Source organism: Drosophila serrata, unplaced genomic scaffold (genome assembly GCF_035046125.1).
Source record: "Drosophila serrata isolate PLE 108 unplaced genomic scaffold, ASM3504612v1 contig_276, whole genome shotgun sequence".
NCBI lineage: Eukaryota > Metazoa > Arthropoda > Insecta > Diptera > Drosophilidae > Drosophila > Drosophila serrata.
This window is the reverse complement of record NW_028257174.1, coordinates 5,124,562-5,146,757: the sequence shown is the minus strand read 5'-3', so window position 1 is coordinate 5,146,757 and position 22,196 is coordinate 5,124,562. Positions and strand designations below refer to the sequence as shown.

General features: G+C 37.0%; 1 protein-coding gene across 1 annotated transcript; it reads right to left on the bottom strand.

Annotated features, from left to right (window-relative positions):
• Positions 1 to 108: 108 nt before the first annotated feature.
• dy (transmembrane protein dusky) lies at positions 109 to 21,683 on the bottom strand. The gene is made up of 8 exons (XM_086835696.1): positions 21,317 to 21,683; positions 19,204 to 19,403; positions 15,811 to 16,078; positions 14,993 to 15,730; positions 11,187 to 12,200; positions 9,332 to 9,515; positions 3,185 to 3,515; positions 109 to 3,063 (listed from the first exon to the last, which is right to left on the bottom strand). Exons 6-8 carry the CDS (start codon positions 9,494 to 9,496, stop codon positions 1,379 to 1,381), a joined length of 2,181 nt encoding a protein of 726 aa, XP_086691822.1. The 5' UTR covers positions 9,497 to 9,515; positions 11,187 to 12,200; positions 14,993 to 15,730; positions 15,811 to 16,078; positions 19,204 to 19,403; positions 21,317 to 21,683; the 3' UTR covers positions 109 to 1,378.
• Positions 21,684 to 22,196: the final 513 nt, after the last annotated feature.

The window sequence follows — 22,196 nt, the reverse complement described above, 5'->3', positions numbered from 1 at the left end:
TATATGGCGACAACTGATAGTATAGATAAATTCGATGGTATACTTTAAATTTGATCAAAATCCAAACAAAGTTTACCTGAAAAGGATATTGAAAGACAGGAAAATCAGGATTTTAAGGGATTGTAAACAATTTATTGAACACTTTCTCTTCTCTGCTCGCACATTCGATTGGCTCAGCTTACAAAAGTACACAAAAAAAAATGGATGATATATTTTATATTTATTATATATAAGGCGGTGTATATGTGTATGTGCGGGTATGTATGCGTATATATTTATAAATCATTGTTGGAAATAAATAAGTGGACTACAGTGGCGTACTAACTGTTATTAAATAGATCCAAAAGGTGCTCGGGGCAAATGGCTGACAGAGACAGATTTGGATTTGAATTCGGCTTAGTCTACGGCTTAAAGCGCTTAAAATATTTAGTGACTAATTCAAGTTTATATTGTATGTGTGTGTGTGTGTCTTTGTGTGTTGTTGTTCTTGTTGGGTGTTAAATGAGTGTAAATGTGTATTTATGTTTTTGTGTCTACAAAGTCTTAAGAGAGAGTCTTACGAGAAATACTCTAAGTAATGGAATATATCAGCTCAAATTGCTACAGAAGAAAGCTACAAGTGACGGGGCGGGGGAATGGAGCATTATAATGGATATATATTATTGTTTTAGGGATAATGGTAATGGGCTTGATCATGGCTTAGCACCGTTTTGCAAAGAATAAATAGAACCTAAACTTAAACTAAAACAAAAATAATCGATTAACGACTGCCACCGGAGAGGGGTGAAATCAGAAGAAAGAAAGACATGGAGAAGCAAAGTTGGAAGAATCGGAACCGGAAGAAGGGGCAAGAAGACAGACAGAGCGAGAGTACAAGTGGAAGAACCCAGTTAACGACTTGAGTTAATGTTAAATATTTTTGTATGAAAAATTATACTAACGAAGCGTACGCTACAAATTTAAGAGCCGCAGACGCAGACACAACTGTACCTAAAGCCGGAAACGGAAGTGACCTGACGGTTTGCCAGTAGCGAGTAACTGTTAACAAGAAGGATTGATTCTATAATCGGATTTCATGCTTTTTTTAAATATTTGAGAAGACTTTAAAATAAATATAGCAAAGTTAATTAACTGTTGTGTTTAAAAAAGGTTTCTAACTTTTAGCCAAGCATTATTTTTGGCATTAAAAAGGCTCTATTAGTTTGTTTTTCTCCTATTAGATTGATTTTTGGAAACCAAGAACTATATAACATTTTGTCCGAATGAAAATTCCTGGAAAAAACCCGCTTTTTCCCGCACTAGTTACCGCTAAACACACACCCTAATACCGCCACCCGGCCATAGTTCCAGTCGCCAGTCAGAAGGGCATTCATTATGCTCACGACATCGCCCGCTTCTTGGAGAGCGTACCCTGGACATCCGCCGGCAGCGAGGGCGATGGCGTCGGCAGCTGGATGACCGGCAGCGGTGATAGCTGCGGATTCGTGAAGGCAACGGCTCGCTCCTTGGCGCTCCTGGCCCCGGCAAAGGACGAGAACGGACGCAGACGGACATAGAGGACGGCGGAGGTGAGGCAGGAGGTGACCAGGATGCCCAGCAGCACGATCAGTGTGATGGCAAAGCCCGGCGTGGTCATGCAAATGAGACCCTCCTCGCGGACGGGAAAGACCAACGTTTGAGGGCTGGACGAGGATGAGGATAGGGAGGAGCTACTGCCATTCGTCATACCCTGCGGCTGTTGCTCATCGATGGCAAAGGTTAGATCCCCGGATGACACCACCTTGATGATCCTATTTAAGCCCACCTGCGGCTCCACCGATCTGGCCCGTCGCTGCACTCGTCGCTCATCCCGCCGCTTGCCAATCGAACCACCGGCGGCCACATGATACGCATCCACATGTAGCTGAGGCGGCGGCGGACCATACTGAGACTCCGGTCCCACCTGCAAGTGATGGACATCCTGCACCAGATTCGAGTCCGCCGAGCACTGCTCCGGGCAGTGGTAGCGACAGATCTGGATGGTGCACTGGAAATGCACCTCCATGGAGTCGGGGAACTTGAAGGCCTGGAAGTGGGCATACGACAACACCGAAGCGGAGGCCCCAAAGTTCTTGATCTTGGTGAACCGGGACATGAGCTTGGGCCGGGTGACACAGCCGCGTTGATCCACCAGTTGGATTGGAGCTCGCTTGCCATCATGCGCAACACAATTCCTCACCAGCATATCGAACTTGGAGTCATCATCCTTGATGGCCAGCACCATGGTCATCGTTTGGCCGATCTTCACCAGGCCAGAGACCTCGGAGGCCCACGGTCCCTTGCCCACCTGGATTTGCATCCAGCAGCCGACATTGTCGCCCGCGAAATCTGCCCTCACCACATCCAACATATCGACGGGGAATGGCCTAAAGGTGACACTCTTCTCGTACTGATCATGCCACGTGCATCGGAGCTTCCTCGCCTGATCCCACACCTCCTGGACCTGAGGATCATACTGGATGACAATGATATTCTCGAAATATGTTCCAGCGCCCGTGCTGCCCGCCGTATCATGACCATAGCCCTGATTGTAGTTATCCGTATTGCCAGCGGTGCCACATTCGTGGAGACCGATGTCAAAGCTGGCGGAGCTGCGTCCCAAACCGGAGGGCAGGTGGACACAGTTCATGTTGCTGTAGTGACCCTTGGAGAAGACGATGCCGTTGAAGGGTTTGTCGAATTGCACGAACACCTTCATGCCATTCTTCTCGCACTTGACATCCAGTGAGACGATCTTGGGCATGTCCTGGACAGGTGCCGCCCAGATCTCGTTCTGGCTGGAACCGCCCACACTGAGGTCACCCTGAGGCACCTGGATCTGCTGCTGCTGCTGCATACCCTGGCTCTGGACCTGCACCTGTCCCTGGGTCTGTTGTGGCTGCACCTGGATCTGGACCTGTGGCGGCGGTGGCTGGGGACGTTGCTGGAGCGGCGGCGGTGGTGGACCCTTATAGAACTGGGCACCTGGTGGCGGTGGCGGTCCAAAGGGCTGGCCAAAGCTCAGTGGTATGTTCTGGTGATTGCCTAGGAAATCGAAAGGGTGAAAAATGGTGGCACAAGCCAAATACATCAATTGATTTGTTTTGGAAGCAAACGAATCGAAGGAGGAGTATATATCCTTCAAGGAGTATATCCCTGTACTTACTGCGTAGGGTGAGGCCGACTCCTGGCGGTGGCTGGGGCATGTTGTGTTGGTAATGAACCTGCACCTTGGGCACCGATTGCGGCAATTGCATTTGAATCTGATGAGGCGGCAACTGCTGCTGCTGCTGCTGGGCATGTTGCTGCTGCTGCTGTTGCTGCTGCTGTTGCTGTTGCTGCTGCTGTTGCTGTTGTTGCTGCTGTTCCTGCTCCGACTCTTGGGCCATCTGATCCAGCTCATTCTCATGGTCACCCAGGGCAATGGTAAGATCATCATCGGGTCCACCGGCAATGGCCTTCACCACCTCCACATCGTCCGCACAGATGAGGGCGACCTGTGGCCCCATTCCGGGACAAAAGCAGAAGAAAAGCGTGGAGAGAATGCAATGATTTAAGGTGGAAAATATAGCCCGGAGAATGTGTATGTGTGTGTGTGTGTGTGTGTGTGCAGTGACTTCCATGGAATGGAGGTTGCGAGGCGGATGCGGCATGCAACTCAATTGCATAAGGCGAATAAAAAAAACGTGCCAGCAGCAAAAGAAAACTTTAAAAAGAAATGCGAGAAGACAACAACAAAAAATGAGCGGAAAACTTGCAACAATTTCGCTTTTTTTACTGCCCCGCATGCCACATGTGGCACATGAGGCGGCGACCCAATTGCCAAGCAGATCCGCCTGCCTTAAAAGGCGATGTCAAGGCTAGAACCAGACCAGACTCCCAGACTGGAAGAGGCTTTGGAGACTGGAAACTGGTAACTGGTAAATGGAAACTGAACACTACAGAAGACTGGAGACAGAAGACTGAAGACTGAAGACTGAAGACCCAGAGTCCCAGATTAAGATCGCGATCGACATCGAAACGGAATTGCCGGAACGATGATCTGACAATTCAGTCCAAGTTTCAGACTCTAAATATTGAAGAATTTGTATCTTTATCTGGTCTGATAAGAGCCTGAAGAATTGGTGGGAAGAAAGCCTGGGACAGGCAATTCTTTGCTTTGTGTAGATGTCTTTCTCCATAAGTTAAATCTCTTCATCAGTTTTAAAAATAATCAAAGAAAAATAAACTAAAGCCAAGCCAATTCTTCTTTTATAGATTTTAGTCAGAAGCATAAAACTAAGTGAAGGAGTCCTTTTCGACCCCATAAATCATATATATTCTTGATCAGCATTAATAGGCAAATCTTTCTAGCTATTTCCGGCACAAAAAAAAAAAAATCGAAAATGTAAAATTTTTTTATAAAAATTAAAGGGGTTACATCGTTAAAATTAGCTAAAAAATTTAATTTTTTGTACATCTAAAATTGAGTATGCAGATTAATTAACCTATTAAAAACTAGCACAGAGTAGCTTTCCGAATTGAAATTTATGCATTTTGGCTGACTTATGCAATTTTTAAACTTTCGATTTGATGAAAAAATTGCCATATAAAAATATTGATAAATTCTTATATGTAAACAGCTGGCTTAATAGAAAATGAATAATAATGAATGAAATACATATATGTATACAAGTTTAAAATATAACAATCAAATTAATGTATATATAAAATGTTCGAAGAGAAAAAAGAGGAAATTTTCCATTTCCTAAATAAACCATTTAAATGTTTGCTCCCAAGACCATATTGCACTTTCTAGTGGACATATCCTTGTTTGATATGAACACAACTATATATAAAGCCACTGTGCCAGAGCTCAGCTAATAAACTTAATTAATTTCTACATTACTTTCTTTTTCGCGTCCTTCACTTGGTCTGGTCTTCATTTTTACCAGGCCATTCAGAAACATCTTGATCCAAAGCGATGGCTTTTTTTCCATGTACTTGTCGCCGCTGGATCCGCTGGACTGATTCAGTTACCAAGTTACCAAGTTGCCAAGTTACCAAGTTGCCAAGTTACCAAGTTGCCGAGCTATCAAGGCAATTAGACGAATGCATGAATGGGCGGTAAAGGGGGCAGTAAGAAGCATCAGCAGCAGCAGCAGCAGGTGGGACAGGTGAACGATGATGGCCATGGCCATGGCGATCATGGCCAAGATACCCATACCCCATACCCAATACCCAATACCCATACCCATACCCATGATGAAGATGCCCAGCGAAGATGGCGAGATGCAGCCTCCAAATCTGTGCCGCTCCGCCGAAAACAACTTTCTCCGCCAACTGGGAAGCTGAGAAAACTGAGAAAACTGAGAAACCTGCGAAAAGCTGAGCATCTTGAGTAGCCCAAGTAACCAAGCTGGGATCTTGGGATGTTGCAACGACAAACGGCAACGGCGGCATCCTGAACCAATCCTGTTTGGTAGAAAGTGATGTGGCAAACGCGGCAGACGATTGACAACAAAAAGGCAAAAATTGTAAATGCTAAAAAGCTAAAATAACAACAAAATGGCAAACGAAAAACGAGCTGCCCACGAAACCCAAAAATATATACACAAACCCACTGCTACAAAAAATAAAATACAAATAAAAACCGGCTACTAAAAAAATTCTAAAATCAAATTTGCATGCGGAAACGTGATTTAGAGCAACTGCAAAAACCAGGCATGAATACCAAAAGGCTAACAAAAATATATGTATATACAAATATATATGTTTTGTATATGAAAGTCGAGCACTTCTAGATGCTTCAATTTAATGCAATTTCCCCAAAAATACACAAAGCGAAAAATATGATATTAAATCGGGTAATAATATATCAGCAAAATACTTTAATTTCAAGTTTTAATATTTGAAAATGCGTCTCTTAGATATTTAAATACATTTCATAAACTGTGAATATTAAGGTATATAATTGGATACAAATATTTTTAGTAAAGTATACTGATGTTAGAATTAATTCTGTATTTAATTAGGTACAAGACACTATGCATTGTAAGTTTATTTGTTTTAAATTTATATTTACAATACATTTATAATAGTCATGAAGTATAGGGTCACAAGAATTTAAAAATAAATCCATATATACTTTAATGCTTTACTCTTATTTATAATATGACAATATATGACTATATGAAATATTTATTTAATTTTTATAATCAAAAATATAGCTCTCATATATTATTTCAGAGCTGTCTTACGAATGCGCAGTTGTATTAAATTTTTATATTAAAGGGTATTATAATTTAAGTCAGAAGCTTAAAACTTCGTGAAGGAGTAATTTGCGACCCTATAAGTCTTCTTGATCAGTATTAACAGGCGAATCTTTCTAGCTATATCTTGCAGAAATAAAAAATTGTCTCAAAATTTTTAATTTTTTCAAAAAAAGGAAAGGGGCTACATCGTTAAATATTTAACAAAATTTTAATTTCTTTTTTTATTTGAACTGAGTATGCAGATTTATTAACCTAATAAAAATTAGCATAGGAAAGCTTTCCGATTCGAAATTAATGAATTTTTTACCGACTTATGATGAATTTTCACTGCAATGGTATAGGTATTTAGTTTTCCTAAATGCTTCCTTTTTTGTTTGAATTTAAAATTAATCATTCTCTTATCACCACCCGGATAACAGCGTTAATTAAAATGTGTGCCAAATGTGTTTGTGCTTCACTGTTTGCTAATTATTATCCAGGGAGGAAGGTGTTTCATTACCCCCGTTCCCCGTTTCTTTCCATTGTTTCCACTTCTTCTCTAAATAGCATGTTCCTACCCGCCGTTCCCTGCTATCTTCTTGGAGTCGTTGTAATCCCCTACGACTAATGATTGCAATTAAAGACTGAAAACCGAATGGGTTAAGACCGTAGACAGATATGCACAGAGAGAATAAATTAAATAAAAATTTTTAAATTAATAAACGTAAATAATTATTTCACTTCCAGGAAGAGAATAGAGTTCAGTTTCAAGGACTTTTCTAATAAAAATTAGATATTTATCGTTATCAGTGTGACACAATTAAGTAATGTGCGTTGAAGAAGAACTAAAATACTAATAAATAAATTGCACTTAAAAAATATATATTCAAGATACAGTTTACAATATATATTTTTTGATATATTTATTATTTTTCGGTGCATTTTTATGCACAAATGCCGGCTGTTGTTGCCAATCTTGACCTCGACCGAATGTGCTAGGCTCATTTTCCCGGTTTTTTTTTATGGTTTTTCCTTTAGTTTTTCCTTTGGAAGATGCTGTCTGACTGGCAGCGCACCAAATCGGGAGAAAGTGAAACATTAGCAGAGAATCGGAATTTGGCAGCCACTTGGTGGAAAATCGAGGAAAATCGGGGGGGAGGAAGGTAGGAGACTGAAGAGGTCAAAGGTGAACGCCAGGCAGTGCGATGCGACCCAAGATGAAAGCGAAAAGGAAGCTGCCACATGCTCCCGCTCGTTAAAAGGAATGGTAACTTGGCTTTTTGGCATTTTTGCAGTCTCTGTTTTTGGATTTTTTTCCTTTATTTTTATTTTGACCAGGCTAAATTGTGTCATCGCCCCAGAATGGCCCATAGAAGAAGACGAGAAAAATAACTTTCTAACGTCACGACGAGCACTGCTGCTGCTGCTGCTGCTGCTGTTGGCCATCTCATATTACCTAGGCAAAAGTGGCCAAGGAAAACAAAACAACAACAACAAGAAATGGATGCACATGGATGGAATTTTAATATGTGCCAAAAGGCGAAAAAGAGAAAGGAATGCGCTGCGGATGCGGAGATGGCTTTTGAAGATGGCCAAGAAGAGGAGGGGGGGAAATGGAAAGATGCACATGGAAATGGAATGCAACTCCACCTAAACAAATACATAAATGTATGAACATATAACCAAAGAACTTACTTGTTACCTAATCTAAACAAAAACATAAATTCTCTTGAACTATTAAAATTATGTATACATTTTTATATTAGCAAAGTTTTGTAGATTTTAATCCATTGAAAATTAATAACTTGTTCACCTATTAAAATTCTAAACTCCAAATTCTATTAAATAATATTCTGCTATGCTTTAAAAACAAAATTAATAAAAAAGCAATTGAAAATAATTTAGATTTTTAAAACCTACTTTTATTTATTTTTTAACCCTAACATGGTATTATAATTTTAGTCAGAAGCTTAAAACTCAATGAAGGAATCATTTCCAACCCTATAAATCATATATATTCTTGATCAGCATCAAAATGGGAATCTTTCTAGTCATCTTCGGGAGAAAAATTTTTTTTTTAATTTTTTGAAAAAAAGATAAGGGGTTACATCGTTAAAATTGTCAAAAATTGCCTAAAAATTGTTTTTTTTTAATTTTAAATTGAGTATGCAGATTTATTAATCTAATAAAAACTAACATAGGAAAACTTTTCGAATTGAAATCAATGGCTTTTTGGCTCAGTTACGAGTTTTTAAAATTTTAATTTATTGAACAAATTGTCTATGAAAATATCTATAAATATTGATTTAAAGAATATCAATATTTTAAGATTAGCTATAAAAGATCCTATAATTCACTTACAAAATGCAAGGGTATATAAACTTTGACTTCCCGAAGTAAGTTTCCTTTTCTTATATGCTCTAAAACAATTAATTCTAGAATTCTTAAGTTGAAAGAATTCCAGAACTTTAATTTATTTAAAATCATATACACGATAATTAAAGAATCTTAATTTCCGTGTAATTAGTTAAAGTTCTAACCTTTCAAGAAACCTCTTCTAGATTTGAAACAAATTAAAATTATGCAAATGCCATTTTGTTTTTAAAACCCATTGGAAATATGTTTTCTAAAACTCCCCTGATCTATGTTTTAGGCATCCTTTCCATTTATGATCATTTTACAGAAATTTCCAATGCTTTCCCTGAGAGCCTGCGATATTCCAAGCTTCCAGGAACTAAAACGAGCACATGTAACACTCACACACTCTCATACACACACACACACTTGGCAATTGATGCGCGAAATGAGGCCATGCCAATTACACGTCCCATCCCGTCCCATTCCATTCCACTCGAAGCCATTCCATTTCATTCCAAGCTCACAGAGCTCTTTCACTTGCTCAGACACGCACACTCATGCACTTGCTGCAGACAGCGAGAGAGAGATAGAGATAGAGAGCGAGAAAGAGAAGGAAGCTTAAGCCGGGTGCCGCTAATGGGAATTATCTATTTATAAGCTGCTGTTGTGTCTGCGGCTTTTGGCTTAAATTGATTTTAATTATTTGCATCGTCTCAACTCACCTGCAGTGAAAGGAAAATGATAAGCGGCAGCCAAATCTTCTTAGCACCGATTTCTACATTTCTTCGCAGATTTCTGCATCGCACTAGCTTGTGTTGTATTTGTTGCTGTTGCAGCTGCTGCTGATGTGGCCGCTGTTGCTGCTGCTGCTGTCGTTGATGTTGCATCTTGTTGTCGAGTGGTTTTCTGTATAGTTAATTGGTTTATCATTAGTATTGGGAACGGAATAAAGAAATACCATAATTTATAAACTGTTTACACTTGAACTAAAGTAAAATATTCCAAAAATGAGACGTTATTAAGATGATTTTTAAGAGCGATTAAGGACAACTTATTTTCCTTGATAAACATTATTAAAATATTTAAATTCTATAAATAAACAATGTCCACGTATCTGACCCAAGCAAGCTTGGCTTTGGCAAGCTTTTAAATAAATGAAATGTAAACAGAAAATATAATAAGATAGATAACACCATTATCTTAACACATTTCTCCACAAAATTAATAAGTGTGTTGTCATTTTGTTGTGGGGGTCCGAAGAGAAGAACGCTAATGCGAAGAAAGTGCTTTTCGCTTTTATTTTCTTCTTCTGACCATTATAAATATATATTATTATTATTATTATTACTATTATGGTAACCAGCTATGAAAGTGTTTCCCGCTAATTGCAATTTATTAGCAATTTCTCAGTCACATCAACGATGATTGATTGACTTTATCCGTAATGCTGCTCTTACCAACTCTTCCCCCACCCACTACTGTCTACTGTCAAAAAGCAAAGCACAGAAGAAAGCAAAAATACAAGAAAATAAAAATTAAATAAAGAAAAAAAAGGGAAGCTCCGACAAAGTCAAGAAAGAAAAGAATCTGTTTAATGACAACTCACTTGACTTTTTAAATTGGATGGTTGAGACTGGGGACGGGGTGAGAGGTGAAAAGTGTTAATAGGTTTCCCCATAAGTGAAGTGGGTCATCTTGGGCCCAGACAAACATGAATGCTCTCAGTTGACCAATTAGAAGGCCTAAGGCATTGTCCAAGGCAACAGGCCAGGCTTACTCTAAGGTGTGAGTAAAAGCCATGGAAAGAGAGAGTGAGGAAAGTCAGAAGAATCAGCGAATCTTCTGAAAGAATTCAACTTCCTTGTGACCTTGAACGGGTTTAGAGTAAAGCTTACTTACAATCTTGGGATCTTGAGAATATTCTTAATAAAAAGATTAGGTTCAGAACAAATAGAAAAGTAGAATTTAATAAGTCTCTTCTCCTTTAGTTTTTCTTCTTAACTTTATGAATTATTTTAATAAATTTGTTTGACCCAAACGGTTTTAATTGATTGTAATTAAATTTAATGTAATAACCTAAATATAGAAGAAGGGGTACGGGTCAGCCTTTTAATTTCTCTAGAATCCAAACGAAGAAGAATAGAATTGAAAAACTGATTGAAAATAGAAAAGGAAGCTTATTTTTATGTAATGTAGCTTAAATATAGAAGAGGGAGATACTAGTAAGGCTTGATCGAAATTAGAACAGGAAGTTAAGACTGAAACTTGTGGAATGATTCAAAAGTGATAACTAATATATGATTATAAATTCGTGAATCTATTATCCTTTAAAAATCCTTATCCTATTGGGTTGAATTCTTTCAAACAATGGAAAAGATTATTATAGTAAGGAGAATTAAGATTAAATTTGTTATAAAGTACAGACTGTTAAAAATATTTTAAACTGTAAGGAAGAATTAAAACCGGAAGTGATAGGACTAATCTAAAGTCAAACTTCCTTATCGAATATGTTGCTATATCCCTTTCCCACTCATTCCCTATATCCTACTTCCGTGTAACGGTATATTATCCACTTACCGCTTGTCTCCTGGCCCGATTCCCTTGTTCCACTTGCTTCGTCCTACTTCCAGCTCCGCCTTCAATTCCAACAGGATGCGTCTTGCTTCTGCTTTTGCTGCGTTTTGGATCTGCTTCTGCTTTTCTGCTTTTGCTGCGTTGCGGCAACTTTCGAAAACAGTTGCTTGGCAATAACGGTGGCCGCCTTGGCCGTTAAAGTTGTTGCACTTTGTTGCCGGGGTATAGGGTATGATTTGACGGGGGGTACGGTGGGGCGTTTTTGCACGCGGTCAACAATTATCGATCGCAAGTGGAGCACACATAAACACACACACACACAAAGACAGGCAGGCGGTGAATAAAAAAAATTAAAAAAAAAAATACCAACTGCAAAAAAAGGACACAAAAAAAAGCGTTGATGATGATCACTTGGCCAGCAGCCGCTGCGAGCGGACGAGCGGTTCTTTAATTTCTCCTTTCTTTGCGCCGCTTTTTTCGCAACAAATGTTTTAGTATTTTTATGTTTTTGTTTTGCTCGGGATTCGCTTAGCGTTTTTTATTTTTATTTTCTTCCTCCTTTTTTTAATATTATTATATATGTTTTGTTGTATTTTTTTTTTTTTGTATTTATTTATTTAGTGCTTATTAAACGAAGAACGATTCGCCTCCGAGGATCGATCGAAGAGAGAGAGAAAAACGCGTCTGGTCCGCGCCGTGGTTTAGCGCCGAATGCTGCAGACACCTGCTTTCTCGCAGCGGAACACTTCGCATGCGCAGCAGCAGTCGCAGCAGCAGCGAAATTTCTTCTTTCTTTTCATTGAAAGAAGGCCTCCCTCCTCACTGAGGCAGTCGGCCAAAGCCAAAGCCAAAGCCAGCGCCAGAGCCAAAGACGAGGCTTAAAGCCAGGTCCAAAAAAGCAATGCCAAGTACGACTTGTTCAAGTGCGGCTCGCCGGTTTGCAGACCGATATTGCTGATGTTTTTTTCTTTTTTGGTATTTTCTGACTGTCTGATATTGCTGCTACACCTGAAGAAACTAGAAGGGATTTCTGTTCATTACAACACATTCATTATTATTATTTTTAAAATAAGTATTATGCATTTATTTGTATAATCTTGCAGGGTATTCTAATGTCAGTCAGAAGCGTAAAACTCAGTGATGGAGTCATTTTCGACCTCATAAATCATATATATTTTTGATCAGCATCAACAGGCGAATCTTTCTAGCCATTTCCGGGAGAAAAAAAATTTTTTTTTTTTAAATGTAAATTTTTGTTCAAAAAAAGGAAAGGGTTTACATCGTTAAAATTGTCAAAATTTGAAAAGGGTTTAAATTTCAATCTGAGTATGCAGATTTATTAACCTTATAAAAACTAACATAGAACAGCTTTCTGAATAGAAATTAATGCATTTTTGGCTTAGTTATGATGAATTTTCTCATTCGATATCATGATCCAGTGACAAACTGCAAGCGAATATTATTTGATATTTGAAACTTCAAAAAATTAAACCTTTCAGTATTTTCGAAATGATAATTTCGATAAATTAAAATATGAGAAAAAAAGTACCATTTTAAAATGTTAAAATGTACGAATTGACCAAAGGAAGTAACATTATGACGATATTTTATCAAAATATTATTTGTAAAATATTTTATATTTTTCAATGTTTGAAAATTTGATAAATTAAACTTTAATTAAACCTTCCAATATACGAAATTGTCAATATATCATAAGTGATTGATTCTATCTTTCCTGAACCATACGTATCTCGCGTCGCTAACCAACATAAAATTTTAGCAGCTTCTCTAAACTAATTAGTGCTTCTTGGTCAATGCCACAATGCTTTTCTCTCAGTGTAGTACTCTTTGTGGCATGCGTCGTCGTCGGCTGCTAGTTGCTAGTTGCTCGCTTGTTGTCGGTTTCCCCAGTCCTCTGTTTGTTTATACTGGGCAGCAGCTTCAACTTTCAGTTGCAATGGGTTACAGAAGCAGACGGCGACGACGACGACAATTGCATGGGGACAAGTCCTCTAACTGTTTGCACTTTCTATTCCCTCACCCCCCTCCACTGACTGTGCCACCGATCGCCACATTGCCACTGCCACTGCCCCATGCTCCAATTGTTTGTTGATTTTGATGCGGCAAGTAATCAAGAAATGGGTGTGGGCGCCCTTTGATTGCCACACGTTGCGTGGCGACTCTTTAAAAAATAAAATAAAATACGAAGGAAAAACATTACAAGGAGATCTCCATAGCCCAAAAGGGGGTAGAAGGTGACAAAAGCCAGGAGATATCGCACCTTTATTTAGATTATTTTTATTGTTATTTATGCAGTCTGTGGCCTGTAATGTTTCATCGACTGTTCCACTTTTCCATAAAATATTTTTGCCAAGTGCCACATTTGGCATTGGCCAAGAGGCAGCACAAAAAATAATATATATATATATATATATATATATAATGAAGCTACAAGAAAAACAAACACGGCTGCACTTGATCTGGTTGAAATAATAGGATGAGCAACTTGCAACTGGCAACCTGATGCCACCTGATGCACAGTGGGGCACTTGATGTTCCCTGAGGAGCTTTATATACTCTCTTGTAGTATTTTTTTTTAATTTTTACAAAAATCTAGTACAATGACAAAAATAATTAAGATTATTTCGAATGAGTTATAACCAAGAAACCCACATACCAAATCTTATGGTTCTAGCTTTAAAAGGTCCTGCGATACCAAATACTTTATAATAATAAAAAGTGTGATATGATATATGATATAAATACAATAATACAAAGGAAGAGACTCAACAATTTAAAATTCTATATTTATGGGAATTATAACTGGCTTATAACTTCCGGAAGCCAAAGTTTATATACACTTGCAGTTAAAAACTGAATTATGGGATTTAATCAAAAATCAACCCAAAAATATATTTTCATTCTTTGAAGCTATATTTTTCCATATTTTTATATGACAACTTTAAGAAAAAATCTATTTTTAAAAAATACATAACTCAACCAAAAATGCATTAATTTTAATTCGGAAAGCTGTCCAATATTAGTTTTTGTTAGATTAATAAATCTGCATACTCAATCTAAAATTTAAAAAAATTAAAATTTTTGAACATTTTAACGATGTAACCCCTTTCCTTTTTTTGAAAAAAAAATTGGAAAATTTTCGGAAAAAAAATTTTGCTGCCAAAGATAGCTAAAAAGATTCCCCTGTTGATGCTGATCAAGAATATATATGGTTTATAGGGTCGGGAATGATTCCTTCACTTTCTTTTAAGCTTCTGACTGAAAGTAGAATACCAAGGGTATAAATATCAATTTATGCATAAGCTCCTTAAAGTTTTCTTATTTGCAATTATTTATATAAATTTATATAAAAATATATATTAAAATGTTCTCCTGTCAATGAAATCTCGAAAAATATAATATTTAAAATATTGTACTATCAATAAAATCTCGATAGATACATTCTTTTAATCGATACAAAGATCTGCATATTTATAATGATCTATAGAAATATTTTTGTTGTGTTTCATTATCAACTTGGGGTGAAAAAATATCTATATTAAATAATACACAACATTCTCAATATCTTATTATTTATAGTAATTTATTATAGTTAATAAAATATAAGTTTAATAAATCAGCTGGTAAGAACTGGAATTTAATGTCAATGTTTTTTAAAGAAGCCCCTCAAAACCTTCAATTCTTTGTTAGCTTTAATTAATTAATACCCACTTTATCTTCATGGCTTTGCTAAATATTTATAAACATATGTTTAAATATAATATTATATATTTTTTTAACAAACTCACTGTGCATTGTTGTGTATTTCATCGCCATTTCAATTCCACTTTAAAGTTTTGAGTGTTTTTTTGTTGTTGTTAGGGGCGCCGCCACCGTATCCATGGCCATGATCGTGGTCTTGGCCATGGCCATCTCTATCTCTCTCTCTCTCTCTCTCTCTTGGCCAATTCCTGTTTGCTAAATATGACCAAAAGACTCGTTTCGAAATTGGAGTAATTTCGATCGCGACTAGACTTGGAGCTCCAACTTGGTTATATGTGTTGTATGTATGATGGCTAAGGAGCTGCGCTCCGGTTCCGCCAGAAAGCTGGCCAGGCCAACTCAATCGGTTCGATCCGATGGTCCGTCTATTGGTTATTTTTTCCTCTTTTTGGGGGGAGCACATTAAGCACATTAAGTAACACGCGCCAGCCAGTCTGCCCGGCCATCGGTGTCGGAGTCGGGAGTCCAAGTTGGAGTTGGCTTTCAGGGGTTTCGACTTTGTCTGCTAACTTGGTCAATTATGGGCGGATTTTGCATGAGCCAGGCTTGGCTAATACTACAAATTGTAGGATACAGGATGAGGAATGGAGTTTCAAGAGTGAAGTGTGATGATCTCTCCGGGAAAAGGGCTGCGAAGACTCTTCACAACTTTTGTCGCACGCCTCACGCATCTCTTAAGCGGCATTGCAAGATGTCTTATTAAAAGTATCTTGTTACTTTCACCATCCGTCCGTCGACTTGAATTGCGCTTCAATTTCTCACAACTTTTAAGAAAAAGAAGAAAAAAATAAAGGTGGGAAGTTGGTTATAACCAAGATAGAGGAATGGGGAAGACTTCACTGACCAAATGTTCCGTGTCCATCGGGATGGTATAGTTCTCTCCGGTTTTTGAACTCTGGAACTCACAATTCCGGACTCCCATTCCCGACTCCGACTCCGTCTCCGGTAACGAATGAAAATCCTCTTCGCCACGCCGGTTTTCTAGCCAACTATTTGGGTCGCTCTCACAATTTATTGGTTTAGTTTTCATTGCATTGACACTTCATCATCGCCGGCAAACTGCCTGCGTTTGTCATCCGTCGTTATAGCAGTAGTTGCAGTCTCTTCTTGCACTGAAAAAAATGTTTATATAATTTAATAAGTAACTAAAAAAAAATAAATAATATTTCTAAAGATAGATACACAATTAAATTAAATTTAATATTTAAAGAGGCAAATTTGGTGACATTATATGAGGTCTTTCAAAGCCTTAGTTTTGGTAATGACAAAAAATAGTTATGTATCAAGATTTGATCTATGTTTAAAGCGAAGACCTATTTATAAATCGAACTTTAAGCTTTACTTTATATTTATATAGAAACAAATATAATAGAGTAATGTATTTTAAAGAGACCATTTAAAATGTATTATAGACATTGAAATATTTAAATTTTACGTATAGAACATGAATAAGGTATACAATATATTCATGGTTTTATAATTATGTTATGCAAGGAACTTTTAAGCTGGCTTTTAACAACTTTCTAAGCTTCGAAAATATATTTTTTATTATAATTAGTAATTATTTTTCGAGTGTGATGTACGGTAGTAACCTTTCGGCCATTTGTCCAGCGTTCAGAGGGCCTTAGTGCCAGATCTCGAACAAAGTGAAAACGCCGCCAGCAAAAACAAAGTGCAACTGCAACATGTGGCAGTAGCAACAGCAGCAGCAGCATCAGTCGCAGCAAACAGTAGCAACGACTGCCATTAAGCCATGAGAAGACACTTTTTGCCGCACTTTTTGTACGCTGTGGGTGTGGAAAATATCGAGAGAGAAGAGTTGCCGCCACCCAAGGGAGAAGAATTGGGTTACGGATGCTGCACTGGGAAAAATTGCTTGAAATCTTGAATTATATATCTAACTGAACAATTTGAATCATATGAATTATATGAAAACAATACAAGAAGTATATTAAAATGATTAACATACTCAGAAGAAAGTAGAAGAATTGAGTATCTAAATAATGTTTCAGTATTTTTTCTTAAGCTTCAAATTTATTTTCACAACATTTAATAAACAGAAAATTGATCAAAAATACTGAATAAATGAATAATATTTATTAAGTTTATATCAACCAATTTATTCAACGAAAACTTGATAAGAGATACTACTCAGAATGTATAAGAATTGAGTATTTAAATAATGTTTTAGTTTTTGATGTTGTATATTTTCTAAAGTTTATATTAAATAATCTATTTTTACTTAAATTATTTAACAGAAACTTTACAAGGAAACACTTTAATAAATATTTTAAAATATTTTGTATAAAGAATATAAAATATTTAGGATGGATTTCTTCCCGGAGTTCTCCTCTCAGCAAAGTCATGCTTTGGGACTTAGAAAGCGTTTCTTAAGAATCCCCATTCCGGCTTAAAGCCCCCCCTTGAAACCTCCTCCACCTCCCTGGGATTTAAGCCACATCTCCTCCTCCATAACCGAAAGCCACTTGTCTGCCTATCAATTTCACTTTCTCGCCTCGACAACGCTCTCAAGTAAAGTAAAATTAAACGAAACGAAACGAAAAATAAAAACAACATTGAAAGTCAATTAGCCGGAGTCCGAAAAAAAGATTCTTCGATGGAACCAGTCCAAGGCCCTCGCCACACCTCTCACCTGATCATTCAGATATTGGATCCCATTCGATACCATTCGATTTTGGTGAATCTAAGGCAGCAGTACCCGCATGTATCTGTATCTGTAAATGTATCTGTATCTGTACAGAATCTGTATCTGTAAATGTATCTGTAAATATATCTGTAAATGTATCTATATTCGTACAGTATCTGTTAATGTATCTGTAAATGTATCTGTAAATGTATTTGCAAATGTATCTGTAAATGTATCTGCAAATGTATCTGTAAATGTATCTGCAAATGTATCTGTAAATGTATCTGTAAATGTATCTGTACCTGCAAGTATCTCACCAAGTATCCAAGTATCCGGGGAAGCCAAAATATCTGAGCATCTTGATGGCCCGAGGCCATCCTGGCAATAAGATTGGAATCTCAGGTGCGGACCACCTCTTGGATAGATGGATGAATCGATGGTTGGATGGATGGTTGCTTGTTTTCCCATTGCTCTTTGGTTATGAAAGTGGCGCAAAAAGCATTTTTTCGATATTTTTTAAACCACACATTCTTGTCATGAAAGTTTTTTTTTGAAGAAATGAAGAACTTTCCATATTGATAAGGGTTTTACGGATACGAGTTCCGCCATTGAACTGGGTTTGCTAACTGATGATAAACTACGTCAAATAGGAAAAGGATAGAATTATAGAGAGTTAGCAGCAGTCACAACAGTTGGTCTTAACTCCTTAACCTTAACCTTAACTCTAGACTATTTTTGTAAGAAAAAGTATTCGATAAAATAATGAAAGAATTAAGAAATAAGGAAATTAAATATAATTAGAACCTATATAGGAAAATGACTTCAGGAAGTCTAGATTTATAGGATCAAAACGGCTGTGCTAATTATAATATACACAATTATAAACTAAACGAGAAGATAAGGAAGAAAGCAGCTTAATACCTTTTTAAAGTCCTATTTTCCATGTTCAGTTTCAAAAAACTCCCTCTTCAAACCAAAGAAATAAGTATTTTAGTTAATATTAATATTGATTAGTCGGTTATTTTTGTTCAACTATTGTAGCTAAACTTATCATTAAATTAAAGTAACAACTATTTGAGGGGCCACCTTTTAGAGGTGAATACAACCACTTGACTCCCATCTCACCCACTTAACCTCCTCATTCCGGACGAAGAGACCTCGTATTAGAAAGATCACATCACTCGTAGATCACTTTCCTTTGACCAAAAAACACACACATTCCTCGAACTTGAGGCTTTTTGACTTCCCCCCAACAAAAACAACAAAATAAATAAACGGAAAAAAACGGACATTCCCAGGGCCCAGTCTAGGCTTTTCCCCCTTTTTCCTCCAAAATAGAGAAGCCGCCGGTCTCGGACAGCTAGACAAACACACCCACTTTCCAAATGAAAACAAAATCGCGGACCACCAAATAGCAGCACGAAGTGGCCACCATCTCCTCCGCCTCCATCTCGGCATTGCATCTCCTCCCCCTCCCCGTTTCCATATTTTCATCTCTATTGCCATAAAAAAAACCCCCGCCGTCGACGACGATCGTGAAATATCGATGCTGAATGCGCGCCGCGCATGCGCAAACAAAACGGAACTCACTTGATGGGTTATGCCCGGCCTCGGACTTGAGACGAGACCATGTCCATGTCGTTGTTGCCGCCGCCAGGTGATGGATGGTGGCCATGGGAAGGGCACGCACAGAGGCCTCGGATCTTCCACCTCCCTGGACAATTTTCTATAGGAGTGAGTGTGTGTCGCAGCATAATTGAACGAGCGAGCGAAACTAGCCAAGAGTTGCACTGGAAAATAATAATTTAGATTATAGGAATATATATATCGAAATTAAAAATAATAAAATACATTTAAAATACATTAAAAACTTTAAAGGCTTCAATATATGCAAAGAGCCGTTTCAAAACACAACCCAAAATTGTTCTCAGTCATCTTTTACTATTAAAATATATATAAATTAATAGAAAAAATAAAAAGTAGAAAGGAAAAATGTAATACATATTGAAAATAGCCCAGAAATATACCTAAATATTCAATTTGGATTTAGGAATTTATATATTAACCTTTCCAATAAATAAATACATTAAAAATAGACAATAAACTTCAAAGGCTTCAATATATTGTCATCAGTCCTTTTACTTATATAATCAGTTGGAAAATGTATGTAAATAAATAGAAACTCAACCAAATATTTGATAAATAGTGTGTATATTGCAGAAAAGTTGAACATAATATATGGAAAATATTAAAGAGCTTAATATCAACAAAATTTTATATAAGCTTTATAATATACCCTTTTAAGGTATTCTAATTTCAGTCAGAAACGTAAAACTCAGTGAAGGAATCATTTCCGGCCCTATAAATCACATATATTCTTTATCAGCATATAGTATATATTTCATTAAATATATGAACCTTTCTATTAATTATATTATTATTGTTCAGTGTAGCTCAAGACCTAAGGTGTATCATGCGCCAAGTGCCATGATGAGTGGAGCACCTGAGCACTGGCTGCACTTGAACTAATCCCACACACTCTCCAAGGTACACGCACCCAAAAGTGAAGGGGAAGAGGGTGCCAGCCACTCCAGAATCACTTATTATACCCTTGTAGAATTTCGTTGTAAGTTTTTTGAAAATCGGAATACTATATATATAACTATGATCAGTAAGTATCTATGAACATTAATTAACTATGAGCAGTAAATAACGCTGAACCAGTAAGTAACTATGATCATTAAGTATCCATGACCAGTAAGTATGTATGATCAGTTACTAACTTTGAACACTTATAAACAATGACTTGCAACTTTTGTAACAACACATTTCTAAGACTTGGCTTGCAGCAGTCACTTCGTTCCGGGGATGTTAGAACTAGTTGGGAATCATATGCACGCATGTGCGAGATTTGTTTTGGAACAAATTTAAGAGCAAGCTGTTTAAATGAAACTATGGAGTTATTCGTCTATATAATTTTACTATTATAAAAATCGGAGAATGCCGAATCGGTGAACAATATATGTATATACATATATATATATATATATATAGCTGTCATGGGAAAAATCTATAACTTTTACACTTTTTAAAAGATCTTTTCAATTTTTACAAAAAATTAAATTTTTTAAATTGCTTAACTCCGCCAAAAAATTATTAATTTCAATTCGGCAAGCTTTCCTAGTTTAGTTTTAATTTGATGAATAAATCTGCATACTTAATTTAAAATTCAAACTTTTAGCCACTTTTTAAAAATTTTACGATGGAACCCCTTTTCTTTTTTTGAAAAAAATTGAAAATTAGTGAAAAAATTGTTTTTCTCCAGGAGATGGCTAAAAAGATTTGCCTTTTGATGCTTATCAAAAATATATAAGATTTATAGGGTCGGAAATGATTCCTTCACTTAGTTGTATACTTCTGACTGGATTATAAAACACTAAAAGGGTATAATCATATAGCAAAAGTTGTCACCAAAGTCAAGGTTAGTTTTAAAATTATCGTAAAGGTAAAGTAAAGTTAAAATATATTTAAGTTAGGCTGTTAATACGTTATTTTAAATTAAAATTCAAGAATTTATCCATGGAAATAAGGCAATGAATGGGAAAATAAATGCATAGATAGCAACACAGCTGATTTTAAAATAGGCTTAATCACTTAATTAGTATCTATGCTAATAATATGATATCTCATGGTAAAGACTTACCCCGGTGGAGGACACGTGGATATCCGCTTTCGTCATTACTCAATTGCTTCCAGTGTAGATTTCCATTTCCGGTGACTTCAATCTTCTTGCTGGTCATCCTGGGCCACGTCATATTTTTCGGGTCGAAGGGCAGGCACTTTCACTATCACTCGAGATGTTGACACTGGAGACGCCACGGACTGAATGAGGTGCGCAAGGCGGCAGCGCTCCGTATTTATAGGCTGCGAGGCAAGAGAACAGAGAGTTTTAGAGCGGGAGAGAAATAGAGAATCTAGAGCTAGGCAGAGCCATATAGAGTGTATCTCTAGAGATGCACAGAGAGGGAGAGTGGGAGGGAGAGGCACATTGAGTGGGAGCGAGTGGGAGTCTGAGAAATAGAGACATAAGGAAATAATATAAATAAATTATATATTATATAAATAACTAACTAAAAAATGCATTTTTAGGAGACAATATTGATTGCTGGATGAAGATTCAGGCAGAGGACCTTGGGCGCCGCCCATCAGTGGGATTGAACCGCTTGGCTCCACGCTGGCCATTAATGATTATCGGGGTTGGTTTATTACAATATTTGTTTATATTTACATTAAAAATTATGATTTTTAACATTTTAAATAATTAAAAAACAAAAGAGGAAGTTAACCCAGGAAGGGAGAATACCCTGAAAGGGTATAAAAATACATATTTACTTAATCGCTGGATACTTTTACAATTTTTCTAAAGATTTATCTATCTTTAAATCTTAATATATTTAAAAACACACTTAAGTTTTAGTATTTTAAAGAAAACATTATTGTTTTCTCATTAAAATCTTGAAAACCATGAAGCTTCTTTGAAAATTATACTCATACGCCATGTAGTCCCATACAAATTAATTTCC